Consider the following 20,644-nt stretch of genomic DNA (forward strand, 5'->3'; position numbering starts at 1 on the left):
GAAAATGCATCCAACTTACTGTACATACACCCCCCACCCCCCCTTTTGCCCTCAGAACAGCCTCAATTCTTTGGGGCATGGACTCTACAAGGTGTCGAAAGCATTCCACAGGTATGCTGGCCCATGTTGACTCCAATGCTTCCCACAGTTGCATCAAGTTGGCTAGATGTCCCTTGGGTGGTGGACCATTCTTGATGCACACAGGACACTGTTGAGTGTGGAAAAACCCAGCAGTGTTGCAGTTTTTGAAACAAACTGGTGCGCCTGGCACCTACTGCCACACCCCGTTCAAAGGCACTTAAATATTTTGCCTTGCCCATTCACCCTCTGAATGGCACACACAAATCCATGTCTCAGTTGTCTCAAGGCTTAAAAATACCTATTTAACCGGTCTCTTCCCCTTCATTTACACTGATTGAAGTGGATTTAACAAGTGACATCAATAAGGGATCATAGACTGACCAGGTGAATACAGGTGAAAGCTATGTCATGGAAAGAGCAGGTGTCCTTAATGTTTTGTACACTCAGTGTTTACAGTGCAATCGGAAAGTATTCAGACCCCTTGACTTTTTCCACATTTTGTTACTTTACAGCCTTATTCTAAAATTGATTAAAAAATAATAAAAATCCTCAGCATTTTTGCAAATGTATAAAAAAATACCCGGAAATATCACATTTACATAACTATTTAGACCCTTTTCTCAGTACTTTCTTGAAGCAGTGACTACAGCCTCAAGTGTTCTTGGGTATGACGCTACTGTAGGGATGGTGCCAGGTTTCCTCCAGACTTGACGTTTGGCATTCAGGCCAAATGGTTCAATCTTGGTTTCATCTGACCAGAGAATCTTGTTTCTCTTGGTCTGAGAGTCTTTAGGTGCCTTTTGGCAAACTCCAAGTGGGCTGCAATGTGCCTTTTACTGAGGAGTGGCTTCCGTATGGCCAATCTGCCATAAAGGCCTGATCGGTGGAGTGCTGCAGACATGGTTGTCATTCTGGAAGGTTCTCCCATCTCCACAGAGGAACTCTGGAGCTCTGTCAGAGTGACCATCGGGTTCGTAGTAACCTCCCTGAACAAGGCCCTTGGGACACCATGAGGGATACCGTGGAGTTGTCAACCACGATGGAGAGGTCTTAGAGTGGGCAGGCCTTCCCCGGGAAAAAGAGCAGCTCCGTTTTCTCGAGCTTGAGGTGATGAGGCCGAGATCCAAGCTGAGATGTCTGCCATGCACGCTGACATGTGTGTCACCACCTGGGTGTCAGAAGTGGAGAAGGAGAAGAGTAGTTGAGTGTCATCCACATAGCAATGGTAGGAGAGACCATGAGAGGGTATGACAGAGCTGAGTGATTTAGTGTAAAGAGAAAAGAAGAGAGGGCCTAGAACCGAGCTCTGGGAGGACACCAGTGGTGAGAGCACTTGGATAGATCTATGGCAATGAGAACGGAGGAAAGAGAGTCAACTTTGGCGGAGAGGAGAGCCTCTGTGACACAGAGGAGAGAGGTCTCAGTTGAGTGAGCCGCCTTAAAGCCTGACTGGTTAGGATCAAGAAGATCGTTCTTGGAGAGATAATGAGAGAGTTGGTCACAGACAGTATGCTCAAGTTTTTTGGAAAGCAAAGAAAGAAGGGATACCGGTCTATAGTCTTTGATGTTAGAGAGGTCGAGTAATGATTTCTTGAGGAGGCCTTCTTGAAGTCAGACGGGATGCAGCCAGTGGTCAGGGATGAGTTGATGAGTAAAGTGAGAAATGGGAGAAGGTTCCCAGAGATGGTCTGGAGAAGGACGGAGGGGATGGGGTCAAGTGGGCAGGTTTTTGGGCTTCCGGATATCACTAGTCACAGGATTTGGAGATAGGGGACAAAGAGGTCAAGGCTAGTTCCGTGTGAGTGGGACCAATGGACTCAGTAGGCTGAGTGAATGAGGAGCGGATGTCGTCAACTTTTGTTTCAAAGTGGTTGACAAAGTCATCCACAGAGAGGGAGCAGGGGGGGAGAAAGTGGAGGATTAAGGAGGGAGGAGAAAGTGGATTAGAGTTTCCTAAGGTTGGAGGAAGAAGCTTGAAATGACACCTCCCACTGCATTAACTACCTACAAAGCCATTTGCTAACACCAATCCTACAGCCCTATAAAAAGAGACTATCAAATGTACCAGCGCTCTCTCCCTTCCGGGGTGGGAACCCCGTCGACTGTCTCTTTCCTCACCAGTGACCATCTCCTGCAGCCACGTGTCCTCAACTCTCGCCAGCCCAGCAGATCCAATAGACCGACTCCTAATTATGATGGGCTTGTCTTCCGGCAATCGAGAGATGAGACGTGAGTGAGGAGGCATTCCTGAAGGACGGATACTTCGAAGAGCAATCTGAAAAGGCGAGTAACAGTCAAAACACTCAGCCTGTGTATGCTAATGGTAAATTCTAGCGATGAACAAACAGTATTCCATTCAGCGTCATTCACCAAAGATTTCCCTCCACTTGTTTGTTTCAACACCTGGGCCCGAGAAAGCCCATGGCTGTAGTAAAGCACAGACTGGAGTCCGCGAATTTAACTATTCTCTATCCGCTCTCAACGGAATGGACTGCGTTACTACCCATTCCCCACTCCGGCTGATACAGTCAAAAATGGAGGAATCTCACAACTAAAGTAAACCCCGGACTGGTGTCCGCAAATGGAACTATTCTCTATCCGTTCCCAAAGGACTGGACTGAGTTACTACCCACTCCCACACTCCAACCGGTACAGTCGCAAATCCTGGGATGGAGAACACTGGACTGGGTGACTTGCACAACACTTGAGTGCTATTTTAAAATAGATTTTACCTTGCTATTTGTATAATAAAAATGTTAAATCTTGTACTTACCTCTGACCCTCTGGTGTCTGTGTTGGTGTGCCCTGGGATCCTAGAACCCGTAAGGGAAGAAATATGTTTAGTAATTAGTACAAACCTGTGACATGTACAGAGACAAACTGTAAAAATGACACACTGTAGATGAAATGTACAGTGCCTTGCAAAAGTATTCATCCCCCTTGGCATTTTTCCTATTTTGTTACATTACAACCTGTAATTTAAATTGATTTTTATTTGGATTTCATGTAATGGACTTACACATAATAGTCCAAATTGGTGAAGAGAAATGAAAAAAATGACTTGTTTAAAAAAAAAATATATATATATATATATATATATATATATATATATATATTAAATTTTTTTACGGAAAAGTGATGCGTGCATATGTATTCACCCCCTTTGCTATGAAGCCCCTAAATAAGATCTGGTGCAACCAATTACCTTCAGAAGTAACATAATTAGTTAGAGTCCACCTGTGTGCAACCTAAGTGCCATATGATCTCACTATATATACACCTATTCTGAAAGGCCCCAGAGTCTGCAACACCACTAAGCAAGGAGACCAAGACCAAGGAGCTCTCCAAACAGGTCAGGGACAAAGTTGTGGAGAAGTAAAGATCAGGGTTGGGTTATAAAAACATATCAGAAACTTTGAACATCCCATGGAGCACCGTTAAATCCCTTACTAAAAAATGGAAAGAATATGGCAACACAACAAACCTTCTAAAGGACAGGGCAGCCACCAAAACTCACGGACCAGGCAAGGAGGGCATGAATCAGAGAGGCAACAAAAAGACCAAAGATGACCCTGAAGGAGCTGCAAATCTCCACAGTGGAATTTGGAGTATCTGTCCCATAGAACCACTTTTAGCCGTACACTCCACAGAGCTGGGCTTCACAGAAGAGTGGCCAGAAAAAAAGCCGTTGCTTAAAGAAAAAAATAAGCAAACATGTTTGGTGTTAGCCAAAAGGCATATGGAAGAAGGTACTCTGGTCAGATGAGACTAAAATTTAGCTTTTTGGACATCAAGGAAAATGCCATGTCTGGCGCAAACCCAACACCTCTCATCACCCTGAGAACAACATCCCCACAGTGAAGCATGGTGGTGGCAGCATCATGCTGTGGGGATGCTTTTCCATCGGCACGGACTGGGAAACTGGTCAGAATTGAATGAATGATGGATGGCACTAAATACAGGGAAATTCTTGAGGGAACCTGTTTCAGTCTTCCAGAGGTTTGAGACTGGGATGGAGGTTCACCTCCAGCAGGGCAATGACCCTAAACATACTGCTAAAGCAACACTCGAGTGATTTAAGGGGAAACATTTAAATGTCTTGGAATGGCCTTGTCAAATCCAAGACCTCAATCCAGTTGAGAATCTGTGGTATGACTTAAAGATTGCTGTACACCAGCGGAACCCATCCAATTTGAAGGAGCTGGAGCAGTTTTGCCTTGAAGAATGGGCAAAAATCCCAGTGACTAGATGTGCCAAGCTTATAGAGACATACCCCAAGAGACTTGCAGCTGTAATTGCTGCAAAGGGTAGCTCTACAAAGTATTAACTTTGGGGGGGTGAATAGTGATGCAAGCTCAAGTTCTCCGTTTTTTTAGTCTTATTTCTTGTTTGTTTCACAATAAAAATATTTTGCATCTTCAAAGTGGAAGGCATGTTGTGTCAATCAAATGATTCAAACCCCCCAAAAAATCTATTTCAATTCCAGGTTGTAAGGCAACAAAATAGGAAAAATGCCAAGGGCAGTGAATACTTTCGCAAGCCACTGTACCTGCCCTGCCTCACTCACTACTCATGCCACTTACACAAATACTTCTAACACAGTATATTCACACCCATTCCATAACACACTACAAAAATAGTACGTTTGACATGTGAACAGAAAATCTACGATACCACATTCATAAGCATATTATCATGTTTATTGGAAACACCCCAAATAAGTGGGCAGCTGTACTGATGTAGAACAACACAACACACACACACACACCTTCACTGAGAACAGAGAGTTACACACACAAGTATCCTTCAGTTCTACCTTCTCATCTGACAGTGAGTCCATTGAAAAATATTCTAACATATCTAACCAGGTTAGAACTGACAAGAACAAATTCTATTTAAAATGTGCACGTGCAGTATACAATTGTTCAGTTGCATATTATATAATATAGTAAAATATATTGTAATAATATTCAGTGCCTTTGAAAAGTATTCAGACCCCTTGACTTTGTCCACATTTTGTTAATCATAATCCTCCACAATCTTCACACAATGCCCCATAATGACAAAGTGAAAACAGGTTTTTAGATTTATTTTTGCACATTTATTAAAAATTATAAACAGAAATACCTTATTTACATAAGTATTCAGACCCTTTGCTATGAGTCTCAGAATTGAACTCCGGTGCATTCTGTTTCCATTGATCATCCTTGAGATGTTCCTACAACTTGATTGGAGTCCACCTGTGGTAAATTCAATTGATTGGACATGATTTGGAAAGGCACACACCTGTCTATATAAGGTCCCACAGTTGACAGTGCATGTCAGAGCAAAAATCAAGCAATTAGGTTGAAGGAATTGTCTGTAGAGCGCAGAGACAGGATTGTGTTGAGGCCCAGATCTGGGGAAGGATAACAAAACATTTCTGCAGCATTGAAGGTCCCCAAGAACACAGTGGCCTCCATCATTCTTAAATGGAAGAAGTTTCGAACCACCAAGACTCTTCCTAGAGCTGGCAGCCCGGCGAAACTGAGCAATCGGGGGAAAATGGCCTTGGTCAGGGACAACGACCCTAAGCACACAGCCAAGACAAAGCAGGAGTGAGTGTCTTCGGGACAAGTCTCTGAATGTCCTTGAGTGGCCCAGCCAGAGCACGGACTTGAACCTGTTCGAACATCTCTGGAGAGACCTGAAAATAGCTGTGCAGCAACGCTCCCCATCCAACCTGACAGAGCTTGAGAGGATCTGCGGAGAAGAATGGGAGAAACTCCCCAAGTACAGCTGGTAGTGTCATACCAAAGAAGACTCGAGGCTGTAATTGCTGTAAAGGGTCTGAAGAGTTATGTAAATGTGATATTTCCGTTTTTTTATGACCAAAAATGTCTAAAAACCTGTTTTTGCTCTGTCATTATGGGGTATTGTGTGTAGATTGATAGGGGGAAAAGTTTTAAACAATTTTAGAATAAGGCTGTAACGTAACAAAATGTTTAAAAAGTCAAGGGCTCTGAATACTTTCCGAAGTCGCTGTATATTATAAAATCACTAAATATAGTTTCTATTAACATCCTCAAACTTTGAGGTTTCTCTCTGTTTTCAAAATGGCGGCTTGTTGATGTTGTAACACTAAAAGTTTTCTTAGCCACAAATGAAAGGTCTGTAGAGTCCCACTTATAAACAAAAGAAGCGCACATGAGCATATTTTTCCTATCTCTGTTCATGGATGATTTTCACACAGCAGCAGACAGTCCATTGTTGCACATAAAGTATATAAACAGGAAAACACATTTTCAAAGTGCTCTCAAGGCCAGACATGCTTATCCATATACAACAGTATATTTTTCAAAAATTGTATTTTCATGCCTGGTCAATAATGATACTTATTTTGTTTCTCCAAAGATGGCTATTCAACATCAGTGTGTTTACCTTTTCAAAATTAAAAGGAATTTAAAAATATATATACAAAATGCAGATTAGAAGTAATTTATAAATAAAATGTTGGTAAAATAAAGCAAACATAATTCTACTCTCATTAACAGCAATTTCACCCTTGAATATTTATCCACAATCACTACTTTTAGTTACCTTTTTTTTCCCAACATGATATATATTTTCAAGCCACAGACTTTAGTGCTGCAAATAATAAATGTTACATTAAGAAAATAAGTTCCAGTACTTTGTGGCTCCAACAGGCAGTCTATAGGTCTATACATCACTTCAACAATCCAAACACATTTCTGATATATCATGACAATGCTCCCAGCAGCATCAAAGAATTGTAACTTGTGACTAAATGCTTTAGGTCTTAAAAGTCCTCAATCAAGGATACTCATACCTGCAAACACTGTTCAATGCAATCAGTGGTGCAAAGAAAAACTTGATGTTACAGAAAAGTTACAGACCTTTGTGCATTAGCTGGGTCAACTTTTAGGAGGGCTGATGACTAGCATCCAGATGTGCTCAGACCTCCACATGGAATGGCTTATGGTGTCCACTGTTTAGCACCTATCCATCATGGGACTTAAGGAAAGGCTCATGCCTAACTTGGTTAGCTTTGTGTTGTAATGTTATTGGACCAAAAGCAAAGTCCAAGTCCAACATGCTGGTGGACTCCTTCGACACACAATTAGACTCACAGGCACACACGTACACACACACAATCTGGCACACAGGCACACCGTGCCTTGCAAACGTATTCATCCCTCTTGGCATTTATCCTATTTGGCTGTATTACAACCTGTACTTTAAATGGATTTTTATTTGGATTTCATGTAATGGACATACACAAAATAGCCCAAATTGGTGAAGTGAAAAAAAAAGAACTTCTTTCAAAAGATGATTAAAAAAAAAACTGAAAAGTGGTGCATGAATATATATTCAAACCCTTTGCTATGAAGCCCATAAATAAGATCTGGTGCAGCCAATTGTCTTCAGAAGTCACATAATTCATTGAATAAAGTCCACCTGTGTGCAATCTTAGTGTCACATGATCTGTCACATGATGAGTCTGCAACAACACTAAGCAAGGGGCACCACCAAGACCAAGGAGCTCTCCAAACAGGTCAGGTACAAAGTTGTGGAGAAGTACAGATCAGGGTTGGGTTATAAAAAAATATCAGAAACTTTGAACATCCCACAGAGCGCCATTAAATCCATTACTAAAAAATGGAAAGAATATGGCACCACAAACCTGCCAAGAGAGGGCTGCCCACCAAAACTCACGGACCAGGCAAGGAGGGAATTAATCAGAGGCAACAAAGAGACCAAAGATAACCCTGAAGGAGCTGCAAATCTCCACAGCGGATATTGGAGTATCTTTCCATAGAACCACTTTAAGCCGTACACTCCACAGAGCTGGGCTTTATGGAAGTGTGGCCAGAAAAAAAGCCATTGCTTAAAGAAAAAAATAAGCAAACACATTTGGTAATCGCCAAAAGGCATGTGGTAGACTCCCCGAACATATGGACGAAGGTACTCTGGTCAGATGAGACTAAAATTTAGCTTTTTGGCCATCAAGGAAAATGCCATGTCTGGTGCAAACCCAACACATCTCATCACCCCGAGATTACCATGATGCTGCCACCACCATGCTGTGGGGTTGTTTTTCCATCGGCAGGGACTGGGAAACTGGTCAGAATTGAATGAATGATGGATGGCGCTAAATACAGGGAAATTCTTGAGGGAAACCTGTTTCAGTCTTCCAGAGATTTGAGACTGGGACGGAGGTTCACCACCAGCAGGACAATGACCCTAAGCATACTGCTGAAGCAACACTCGACTGGTTTAAGGGGAAACAATTAAATGTCTTGGAATGGCCTTGTCAAATCCCAGACCTCAATCCAATTGAGAATCTGTGGTATGACTTAAAGATTGCTGTACACCAGCGGAACACATCCAACTTGAAGGAGCTGGAGCAGTTTTGCCTTGAAGAATGGGCAAGAATCCCAGTGGCTAGATGTGCCAAGCTTATAGAGACATACCCCAAGAGACTTGCAGCTGTAATTGCTGCAAAAGGTGACTCTACAAAGTATTGACTTTGGGGGGTGAATAGTTATGCACTCTCAAGTTTTCATTTTTTTGGTCTTATTTCTTGTTTGTTTCACAATAAAAAATATTTTGCATCTTCAAAGTGGAAGGCATGTTGTGTAAATCAAATGATACAAACCCCCCAACAAATTATTCCAGGTTGTAAGGCAACAAAAGAGGAAAAATGCCAAGGGTGTGAATACTTTCACAAGCCACTGTACGCACTCATACACTTTTAATGCACTGCCAATAACTGGCAGCATGTGTCAGATTGTTGATCATGAATGTGATTCTTATCTTGCCCTCAAAGCCACGATGGAAAATAACCCAGCTCTCTCTTATGTAGTTTCAGGACAAAGAGATACATTTTCAGGACAATGCAAACCAATCATTGCAGAACAGTCAGACTGGTATGGGGCTGCAGGCAGAGACATACACTCTTATGAAAGTAGGTGTCACTTAGAAGGGTTCTTTAATTTTCTCCATAGGAGGATCTTCTGAAAATAAAACATTTTGGTTCCAAGTGGAATCCTTTCACTAATACAAGGTTCTAAGTGGAAAGCTTTCACCGTTAAAAGGTTCTAAGTAGAACCTTTTTCACCGACAAACGGTTCTCCTATCAAATAACCCTTTTTGTCTAAGAATGTAGTGCTTTGTTTTCCTATTTGGGTGGACTTGGGTGCAATATTGGCATCCCTCGCTCTGCATTATGGTGAATAGGGCTGGATGAGGCATCAAGTAGTTACATAAGATGCAGAAGCCCAGCTCAGCTCACCCCTATAATGCCACAGCAATGGTACAGTATGCTTCAGCAGTAAAGGAAATATACCAATTAATCTTAGTTTGATGACTAACAATGGGGAATACTGTATGTTATCTCACTGGAAAAGATCGCAGAATTTGTTTTTATAAATTGCCATGAAATCAGGCTTGGCACAATTCAAGACACAATAATGAGCAATGTCTGCTCCCTCTAAGGGCCCTAACCCCACTATAATTCTAAATTACTATTCATTTTGTGAGGCAACTGTGGACTATAATCCATTTGCAATGCTTGGGTTGTCCTCACAAGCAGTGCTGCACAAGGAGACCTGCAGCTCCACTAAAACCATTGACAACTGCATGTCGTTTTCAAGGGATTGTTAAACACATTTAGTTCATCATTGGAGCTAGAAACCTACAGCAAGTACCTGCTTGCTTTCATGATCAGTAATCATAAATCCACTCTTCTGGAAAAGCTTTCCACTTGATGTTGGAACATTGCTGTGTGAACTTGCTTCCATTCAGCCACAAGAGCATTAGTGAGGTCGGGCTCTGATGTTGTGCGATTAGGTCCAAGTCATCCCAAAGGTGTTCGATGAGGTTGCTGAAACAGGAAAGGGCCTTCCCCAAACTGTTCCCACAAAGTTGGAAGCACAGAATCATCTAGAATGTCATTGTATGCTGTAGTGTAAATATTTCCCTTCACTGGAACTAAGGCGCCTACCCGGAACCATGAAAAACAGCCCCAGACCATTATTCCTCCTCCACCAAACTTTACAGTTGGCACTATGCATTCGGGCAGGTAGCATCCTCCTGGCATCTGCCGAACCCACATTCGTCCGTCAAACTGCAGTTTGGAACTCAGTAGTGAGTGTTGCGACCAAGGACAGATGATTTTTACTCGCTTCAGCACTTGGCGGTCCCATTCTGTGAGCTTGTGTGGCCTACCACTTCGTGGCTGAGCCATTGTTGCTCCTAGATGTTTCCACTTCAAAATAACAGCACTTACAGTTGACCGGGGCAGCTCTAGCAGGGCAGAAATTTGACGAACTGACTTGTTGGAAAGATGGCATCCTATGACGGTACCACATTGAAAGTCACTGAGCTCTTCAGTAAGGCCATTCTACTGCCAATGTTTGTCTACGGAGATTGCATGGCTGTGTGCTCGGTTTTATACACCTGTCAGCCACGGGTGTGGCTGAAATAGCCGAATCCACTAATTTGAAGGGGTGTCCACATACTTTTGTATATATAGTGTATGTAAGGGTAGACTCACGATATCTCTCAATATTGGCCACTATTAGTTGGATGTTTGAGTGATATAAATTAAAAGTGAATTATACCTGACGAGTATGAAGTTAATTTCCCATGGTTTGTGGCATCTGCCTGTCAAGCAGCAGATGGGTACATATGCCGAAGTATTGTTACTGTTATCTGATAATGTTTATTCTTTAAGCTACAGATAGAAACTTTGTACATTTGGCTAAACATAGTGGTAAATAGACCTAATGTACTTTTTCACCAACTAACGTAGGCCTACTTTGCAAAGTAGCTAACATTATCCACTTTTAAATAGTGTTTAATCATGATTGCTGCTGACAGACATGATTGATTGATGGACCATATTAAATTGGCTAGTTAACTAATAACAAATCAAGTCAATATGGCTAGTTAACAAGATAACTTTCAGGGGATAAATTAGGTGGCTATTTCCAAATATTGTTTGATTTGCTTGCCTTCTATAGTGATGATGACAGTAGTCTGACTGACAACTTTACCAGCGTGATGTCAAGCTCTTTCCAAAAGACTAATCTGAAAATACATTTATTTTATTTAACTTAACCTTTATTTAACTAGGCAAGTCAGTTAAGAACAAATTCTTATTTACAATGACGACCTACTCCGGCCTAACCCGGACGACTCTGGGCCAATTGTGCGCCGTCCTATGGGACTCCCAATCACGGCCGGTTGTGATACAGCCTGGAATCAAACAGTGCCTTAGACCACTGCGCCACTCGGGAGCCCTTGATATTGTTCAATTGATGTTTACTGATTGCTGTAAAACTCTGATGATAGACCTAAGTGTGGAATAATCTTCTAGAGATTATGATGATATTAAAACCAAATAGTAATAACATTTATTTAACAATTCCTTGAAAACAGCACATAGTTGTCAATGGTGGGGTCTCCTTGTCCCCCCAGCAGCCAAATCGAACGCTATTGAGACGTTTTATTGATAACGACCTATTGGTGTTATATTTATCATTATGTTTCCATGGAAAACCAGCAGTAGGAGAGATGTGAACAATGCAAAAACAACGTCTGTGGGTCTAAGACCAAGGCTAATAGAATAATAATAGAATACAGTTTGGACAACATTAGTGACCATACATCTGGCCATTATAGTTGATGTGTTCTCTCAAAGTTAGAAATGTGTGAGCTATCAGATTTTGTAGTGTGAATTCCCTCACTGACAAAGCGATTAGTTATGTCATAAATTAAATTGGGGAGCTGTGACATCTAACACACCCAGTGCCTCATTGCTGTGACATTTAATGGGATTCCCACCAGGCACTCTGCTTTCCATCCAACTCTACATCAAATTGATACCAGCCGCTATACCAGCTAACTCCATTCTACTGAAGTGAGCAGTAAATAAAATGTCGAGCAACAACTTGTAATGAACATCCTAGCAGTTTAATGTTGGGTTAGGGCTTTTGCCTTTTTGCTCCAGCAGTGTTGTCCTATATTCCCAGATGCAATACATACACAGCCTCTCTAAATAAAGACCACTGAAAGGGTTCTGATTCCGGCAGGCAAAACAAACAAAGGGTGAGGATGGAGGGAGGTGAGAGACAGGGAGAAAGATTGAGAGAGCGAGGGGGGAGGTACAGCACTGTCCACTGGTATTTGTAAGTGCTAGCTAGTCAGTCTACAGATAGTGAGAGGGGGAGCAGGTTGGGTGGTCCTGGGGTGAGGGTGGGGTTAGAGACTGTGTCTGGAGGTAGGGGTAGGCAGGAGTCATAGAGGCCCCTCCGTCAGCCCCTTCAGAGGCAGGCTGGTGGCGTTCTCAGTGGGCAGGACCCGAGGATCGCCCTGGGCAGAGATGAGGTGGGGGGCTTTGGTCAGACTGGCATAAGGCAGGTGGCAGTCCATGTGCAGGAACGGGGGGTAGTGCTGTCGGTAGCAGATGTAAGCAAAAAGCAGGCCGATCACCCCTCCAACAAAGGCATCTAGGGAATAATAGTAATAATATATTAATACTGTACATATAATAATATATGCCACTTGGCAGACTGTTTTATCCAAAAGGAAGTTACAGTATAGTGAGTGCATACATTTTTTGTGTGTCTCTGTGAGTGATACCTGCAGGAAATGAACCCACAACATTGGTGTTATTAGTTCCACACTCTTACCTTAGGTCTTACCTTGGGTCTAACTTACCTACAGTATATCTCAGAAATCTACAATAGTGTCACACTCTGACCTAGGAGAGCTGTGTTTTCTCTGTTTAGTTATATCAGGGTGTGATAGGTGGGTGGCATTCTATGTTTTGTTTTTCTATGTTTTGGCTTCCAATCAGAGGCAGCTGTCTATCGTTGTCTCTGATTGGAAAGCATACTTAGGCAGCCTTTTTTCCCTTGGTTTTCATGGGTAGTTGTTTTCTGTTTTGTTAATGTAACCTGACAGAACTGTTGGCTGTCGTTTTGTTTTCTTTGTTTAAGTGTTTTCATTAAAAGTAAAGATGAGCAATCAACACGCTGCGTCTTGGTCCCCTTTATATGACGACCGTTACAAATAGGAAATTAACTTGGGTACGTAGTTATTTATACAGTGCATTAATTATTGATATGTTACTTCATTATTGGTGATAACATTGGAAATGTCAGCTAATTTAGATTATAAGTAGCTAGGAAAAATGGAGGTGGTACAGTCATGTGGAATTTGTTACAGTCCAACAACAGACTTCAGAGAGGTATTTCCTAAAGTCTTGCAGGTAGACAGATATGAAAACAAGAGGAGAGGTCAGCCTTTGAGTTTGGTCTGGATGGGTGCTGGGAGCAGTTTGTTTCAAGGTCCAATGCAGACATTTTTTTTATCTCAGTTCTCAGTAAGTTTATCTCATTTCTCAGTAAGTACCTTACGGTGATTGTTTTAAAATAAAATGGTCAAAAATAAACAAAAACAGCTTCTTAGCAAAGGGCAATTTCTCAAGCAGGAAGACCAACTCCATCCCACCAAAACAGGCTGAAATTTCAGGCAGTCATTTCAAACAACTCTTACACTAAAAGGGCATTATCATAATTTTCACAATTTCACAGTATAATTCCAATCTCAAAGTATGGAAATGTATATAAAACACAGGAAAATCATGTTTTTGAATGCACTAGGCCTTACAGCTTTCGTGAATGTTGGGCTGACGTCACTGCTGGGGCTGGCTATATTAGAAATGTCAGATAATTTAGTTTATCAGTAGCTCGGTAAAACGGAGGTGGCATGGTCATGGAGGTGAAACAAGTGAGGCATTTGCAAGTTCTCAAAAATACTTCAGGGAGGTATTCCTAGACTCTTGCTGGTAGACAGGAAAAACAAGTGGAAGGGTTTGAGTTTTCTCTGTGAGAATAACATGTTAGATTGGTGCAGGGTAACAATTTTGTTTCAAGTCTTGTGAACGTTGGGCTGATGTTGGTCTGACATTGGGTTGACTTCACTACTGGTGCTGGCTGAGTCTCAACATGCCCCTGGGTTGGACAAACCATCTCTGTCACTTTGTCACCACAGCTAAGAACATGTCACCTCATTGACCACAACCCTATGAGCTATAACATGCAAAATCATTGCCTTCTCATGATCAATGTCCTGACAAAAAAGGGCAAAAGTGTGGTAGAAAGAATGACTAGCTTGTGCAGTAGTTGGACCGGCTGAACTAGACTCAAAGATTTTGGAAACATTTATCTGTCCAGCTAGAGGAAATGAAGTTAACATCTGCACCATAAATTATGCTTGAGCATAAACTGGCCACATTCCAACGTCCATACTAGCATCCCACTTGGAAGACAAATTGCTTCACACTAACTAGTGTATGCTAGTGTGGATTGGAACAGAACCCGTGGTATTACCTGTTGATGACCTCATACAAGCTGTGACTTTTAACTATGCGGTCAAGATGGATGATTATAAGTAGGGAAACAGTCCAAAGTAATGATGTGTAGGCTCTATCCCTGAGCTGGTGATTTGAAAGGTATCATGATACTTGGAGAGCCATCTAAAGATTGATGCTGTTGATGCTTCAGTATGGGTGCCTTCAGATTTTGACCATATTGGCATAGACGTGACATAAGTCAAAACAAGACATGGTGTGAAGAACAAGATACAACTAGCTGAAATAAGCCACATACAATTCCCCACACGGCAGCTTCTTGTCGTTGATCCTAGCTATCTGACCGTTCAGAATCATAACAGGCCTTTAGCCTCCGAGATGTGTGCGCCCACTAGTCTATAGGTACTGCTGTGGTTTCAATAGTCTATCATGACCAGGAGGGTAACAAAAAGTTTGTGCAACATATGACATGTCACAGGACAGGAGTTGTGAGTGCACAGCATGGCACTATGCTGTGTGTTATTATCACACTTCATTGTAATGGACTATAAGGCAACATTTTCCTGTTCCAAAGACAGTTAACTATATAATAGTCACAATTCAACGGCTAAGACACAAGGGGTAAGTGGCAGGGTCTACAGTAAATCACAGACTACAAAAAGAAAACCAGCCCCGGCGCGGAACCCGATGTCTTGCTCCCAGACAAACTAAATAACTTCTTTGCTCACTTTGAGGACAAAACAGTGCCACCGACACGGCCCGCTACCAAAACCTGCGGGCTCTCCTTCACCGCAGCCAACGTGAGTAAAACATTTAAACGTGTTAACCCTCGCAAGGCTGCCGGCAACCAGACGGCATCCCTAGTCGCGTCCTCAGAGCATGCGCAGACCAGCTGCCTGGTGTGTTTACAGACATATTCAATCAATCCCTATCCCTGTCTGCTGTTCCCACATGCTTCAAGAGGGCCACCATTGTTCCTCTTCCCAAGAAAGCCAAGGTAACTGAGCTAAATGACTATCACACCGTAGCACTCACTTCTGTCATCATGAAGTGCTTTGAGAGACTAGTCAAGGATCATATCACTTCCACCCAACCTGACAACCTAGACCCACTCCAATTAGCTTACCACCCCAATAGGTCCACAGATGACACTGCACACTGCCCTAACCCATCTGGACAAGAGGAATACCTATGTAAGAATGCTGTTCATCGACTACAGCTCAGCATTTAACACCATAGTACCCTCCAAACTCGTTATTAATCTCGAGACCCTGGGTCTCGACCCCCCCCCCCCCCCCATGCAACTGGGTCCTGGACTTTCTGATGGGATTCCCCCAGGTGGTGAGGGTAGGAAACAACATCTCCACCCCGCTGATCCTCAACAACGGGGCCCCACAAGGGTGTGTTCTCAGCCCTCTCCTGTTCTCCCTGTTCACCCATGACTGCGTGGCCACGCCTCCAACTCAAACATCAAGTTTTCAGACGACACTACAGTGGTAGGCTTGATTACCAGACAGCCTACAGGGAGGAGGTGAGGGCCCTCGGAGTGTGGTGTCAGGAAAATAACCTCACACTCAACGTCAACAAAACAAAGGAGATGATCGTGGACTTCAGGAAACAGCAGAGGGAGCATCCCCCTATCCACATTGACGGGACAGTAGTTGAGAAAGTGGAAAGTTGTAAGTTCCTCGGCGTACACATCACGGAAAACTGAATTGGTCCACCCACACAGACAACGTGGTGAAGAAGGCACAACAAAAAACACTCACAAACTTTTACAGATGCACAATCGAGAGCATCTTGTCGGGCTGTATCACCGCCTGGTTCGGCATCTGCTCCACCCACAACCGTAAGGATCTCCAGAGGGTAGCGAGGTCTGCACAATGCATCGCCGGGGGCAAACTACCTGCCCTCCAGGACACCTATACCACCCAATGTCACAGGAAGATCACCCATTGTCACAGAAAAGATCATCAAGGACAGGAACCACCCGAGCCACTGCCTGTTCAACCCGCTATCATCCAGAAGGTGAGGTCAGTTCAGGTGCATCAAAGCTGGGACCGAGAGACTGTTAAGGTATAGGGGTCAGTATTTTCACGGCCGGATGAAAAACGTACCCAAATTAAACTGCCTCCTACTCGGGCCCAGAAACTAGAATATACATATTATTAGTAGATTTGGATAGAAAACACTCTGTTTCTACAACTGTTTGAATGATGTCTGTGAGTATAACAGAACTCATATGGTAGGCAAAAACCTGAGAAAAATCCAACCAGGAAGTGGGAAATCTGAGAATTGTAGTTCTTCTTTTGAATCCCTATCAAAACTACAGTGTCTGTGGGGTCACGTTGCACTTCCTAAGGCTTCCATTGGCTGTCAGCAGCCTTTAGAAAGTATGGGGTAGGGCCAAATAGGGCTATCTTCTGTATTCCACCCCTACCTTGTCACAACGCAACTGATTGGCTCAAACGCATTAAGAAGGAAAGAAATTCCACAAATTAACTTTTAACAAGGTGCACCTGCTAATTGAAATGCATTTCAGGTGACTACCTCACAAAGCTGGTTGAGAGAATACCAAGAGTGTGCAAAGCTGTCACCTGGAATGAGTAGGTTTGTCCAAACTTTTGACTGGTTCTGTATATTTTCCAAGCTTCTGAAGCGTAGATATGATGCATAAATATCCATCACATCAAGAAACATTATGGATGTTCAAGATACACCTTATTTACAAAAGTATGTGGACACCCCTTCAAATTAGTAGATTCGGCTATTTCAGCCACACCCGTTGCTGACAGGTGTATAAAATCGAGCACACAGCCATGCAATCTCCATAGACAAGCATTGGCAGTACTGAGAGGTCAGTGACTTAACATGGCACCGTCATAGGACGGCACCTTTCCAACAAGTCAAATTTCTGCCCTGCTAGAGCTGCCCTGGTCAACTGTTAGTGTTGTTATTGTAAAGTGGAAACTTCTAGTAGCAACAATCGCTTAGCCGCGAAGTGATAGGCCACACAAGCTCACAGAACGGGACCGCCGAGTACTATAGCGTGTAAAAATTGTCTGTCCTTAGTTGCAACACTCACTACCGAATTCCAAACTACCTCTGGAAGCCACGTCAGCACAAGAACTGTTCGTCAGGAGCTTCATGAAATGGGTTTCGAAGTGTAAAGCTCGCCGCCATTGGACTCTGATGTTCTTTGGAGTTATGAATCACGCTTCGCCCTCTGGCTGTCCAACGGACGAATCAGGGTTTGGTGGATGCCAGGAAAACACAGCTGCCCCAATGCATAGTGCCAACTGTAAAACCCTTAGTTTCAGTGAAGGGAAATCTTAACGCTACAGCATACAATGACATTCTAGACAATTCTGTGCTTCCAACTTTGGGGCAACAGTTTGGGGAAGGCCCTTTCCTTTTTCAGCATAACAATGCCCCCCTGCACAAAACGAGGTCCATACAGAAATGGTTTGTCGAGATCGGTGTGGAAGAATATGACAGGCCTGCACAGAGCCCTGACCTCAACCCCATCAAACACCATTGGGATGAATTGGAACGCCGACAGCGAGCTAGGCCTAATCACCCAATATCAGTGCCTGACCTCACTAATGATCTTGTGGCTGAATGGAAGCAAGTCCCCCCAGAAATGTTCCAACATCTATTGGAAAGCCTTCACAGAAGAGTGGAGGCTGTTATAGCAGCAAAGGGGGGACCAGCTCCATAATGCCCATGACTTTGGAATGAGATGTTCGACAAGCATGTGTCCACATACTTTTGCTCATGAAGTGTATCATAATGCTGAAAACAGATATTGATAATGAAAAAAGAAACCAATTATAGACCATATAAAACCATGAAAGTTAGGTTTACAAAGAAAGTTTCAAGATGATCTGATGTAAGGTGCATGCTTTAGAAAATCTTTTCCTAAAAAACTTAATGGAAGTTAAATTGCCTGTCCCAGTCACCCCTATCTTTATAAGACTGTAAAACACGCAAAAAAACTCAAGACACTTACATTTAGTCTTTATTGCTTCATTAACATCACATCTTCATAACTAACACTAACAAATGTGAGTGGAAAAAGAGCTCTGTGAGCCCTTTCGAAAAGCCATTAAATATGATTTACTTTAAAGCCTTTTTTAAACTTGGCATCTTAATCTGCAATGGTCAAAATTCATACCATTTCCTACTTAACCCTTGTGTTATCTTAAGGGTTAAAAATGACCCGCCACTATGTTTAACAGCAGAGAAAACCCCATAACTTGAAATTTGATGACTTTTGCTGGAATGACCTCAACATTAGAAAAGGTGAAGCATCGCGTTTGTTCATATTTCAATGAAAGCTGTACACCACCAGGGTACAAAGATTGTCTTAGGGTCATTTTTGACCCAGCAGTATTAAAATCATTTACACACCACAAAACCCACAAAGAAACACACACTCACACACACACACACAATGAGAAATTGAGATTATTTGTGCTATTGATTGAACTCAGACAAAACTAAAAAAAAATTGTGCATGTTCAGCATCTCCTCTCCACAACCCCACATGACTCAAGTTCACAGACAAAATTTCAGACAAAATAACATTTCTTGAAAGCATTGGTTGTCAATGGGGAATGCAGTCGGAGGCTATAAAGGTGCTACAGATGACAGTCCCCCCAGTTCTCTCTTTGCTGAATCCATGATTGCACGTTTCAGTGCCCAACAGGTCATAGATCAGATTTTATCAGATGTCCAGGAGGAACAAGATAACAATGATTTAGAAAAGGAGGAGGTATCTGAAGAAGATGGGGAAGAATACAACCCAGAGCACGATGCATCATCTTCAGATGATGAAGAAGAAATCCCCCAAGCTGAAAGAGAGACATTTTTGTCAAATAACAGCAAAATAACATGGTCCTTGTCACCATATGACAACCAGGGCAGGATGGCAGCAAAAAATGTCATAAGGATGACCCCAGGGCCCACAAGACATGCAGTTGCCCATGCCCAGGACATCGCCTCAACATTCATCACACCAGCCATCAAAAAAATCATCCTGGAGATAACAAATTTGGAGGGTTTCCGTAAATATGGAGACAACTGGAAAAGGATGGATGAGATTGACCTGTGTGCCTACATAGGGCTGCTAATCTTAGCAGGTGTGTATAGGTCCCTAGGTGAGGCTACCTGTAGTCTCTGGGATGCAGAGAGTGGAATGGCGATTTTCCGTGCCACAATGCCACTGAAAGTCTTTCACACTTTCTCAAGAATGCTTCGATTTGATAACCGTGAGTCAAGACCTGCAAGACGTATGAGAGACAAACTGGCGGCTATAATAGGTCTGGGAGAAGTGGGTGGAGCGTCTGCCATACCTCTACAACCCTGGGCCTGAAGTAACAGTGGATGAGCAACGGGTTCCATTCAGAGGTAAAAAAAAAAGTAATATCTGTAATTGTAAGTGATTTTCACTGTTCATTTTGTTATGTATTGCTGTATTATAATTGATTTATATGATAGTTTTCTGTGATACTAATTACTGATAGTAATTTTTTTTGTCAAAAGGTCGCTGTCCTTTCCGGCAGTATATGCCCAGCAAGCCAGCAAAGTATGGCATCTAGATATGGGTGGCCTGTGACACAAAATCCAGCTACACTTGGAAGATGCAAGTCTACACAGGGAAGCTGACCAGTGGAGGCCCGGAGAAGAACCAGGGGATGCGGGTTGTGCTTGATGTGATAGATGGACTGAGGGGGCACAATGTCACTTGAGACAATTTCTTCACCTCTTATGAACTCAGCCAGCAGCTCCTGAAGAGGAAGATCACCATGGTTGGCACAGTTAGAAAGAACAACCCTGAACTCCCCCCTGCACTCATCGCAACAAGGGGGAGAGAGGCCTTCTCATCAAAGTTTGCCTTCACCCCCACAACCACTCTAGTTTCTTACCTAGCAAAGAGGAAAAGAATGTGGTCCTCCTGAGTACACTGCACAAAATGGCTGAGCTCAGTGATCATGAGGACAAGAAGCCAGCCATGAACCTGGACTACAACCACAACAGAGGAGGTGTGGACAACCTGGACAAGGTAATTGGAACTTACAGCTGCAGGAGGATGACTGCCCACTGGCCCCTGGTCATCTTCCATAACATCATTGATGTGTCCTCATACAATGCCTTCGTGATATGGAACAAGATCAA

At 42.9% G+C, this 20,644-nt stretch overlaps 1 protein-coding gene across 2 annotated transcripts in view; it reads right to left on the bottom strand.

The window, feature by feature from the left end:
• Nucleotides 1-2,825: 2,825 nt before the first annotated feature.
• LOC115162897 (phospholipid phosphatase 4-like) overlaps nucleotides 2,826-20,644 on the bottom strand; it is a 136,275-nt gene continuing 118,456 nt past the window's right edge. The window contains exon 7 of one of the 2 annotated variants that reach the window (XM_029714412.1): nucleotides 2,826-2,894. In XM_029714412.1, the coding sequence (XP_029570272.1) occupies nucleotides 2,851-2,894 (44 nt within the window). In that variant the 3' untranslated portion in view covers nucleotides 2,826-2,850. Of the gene's footprint in view, nucleotides 2,895-12,038; nucleotides 12,597-20,644 lie in introns of those variants that run through there. The other variant, XM_029714404.1, reaches the window with a different exon arrangement.

The sequence above is a fragment of the Salmo trutta genome, chromosome 2, assembly GCF_901001165.1.
Source record: "Salmo trutta chromosome 2, fSalTru1.1, whole genome shotgun sequence".
Taxonomy (NCBI): Eukaryota; Metazoa; Chordata; class Actinopteri; order Salmoniformes; family Salmonidae; genus Salmo; species Salmo trutta.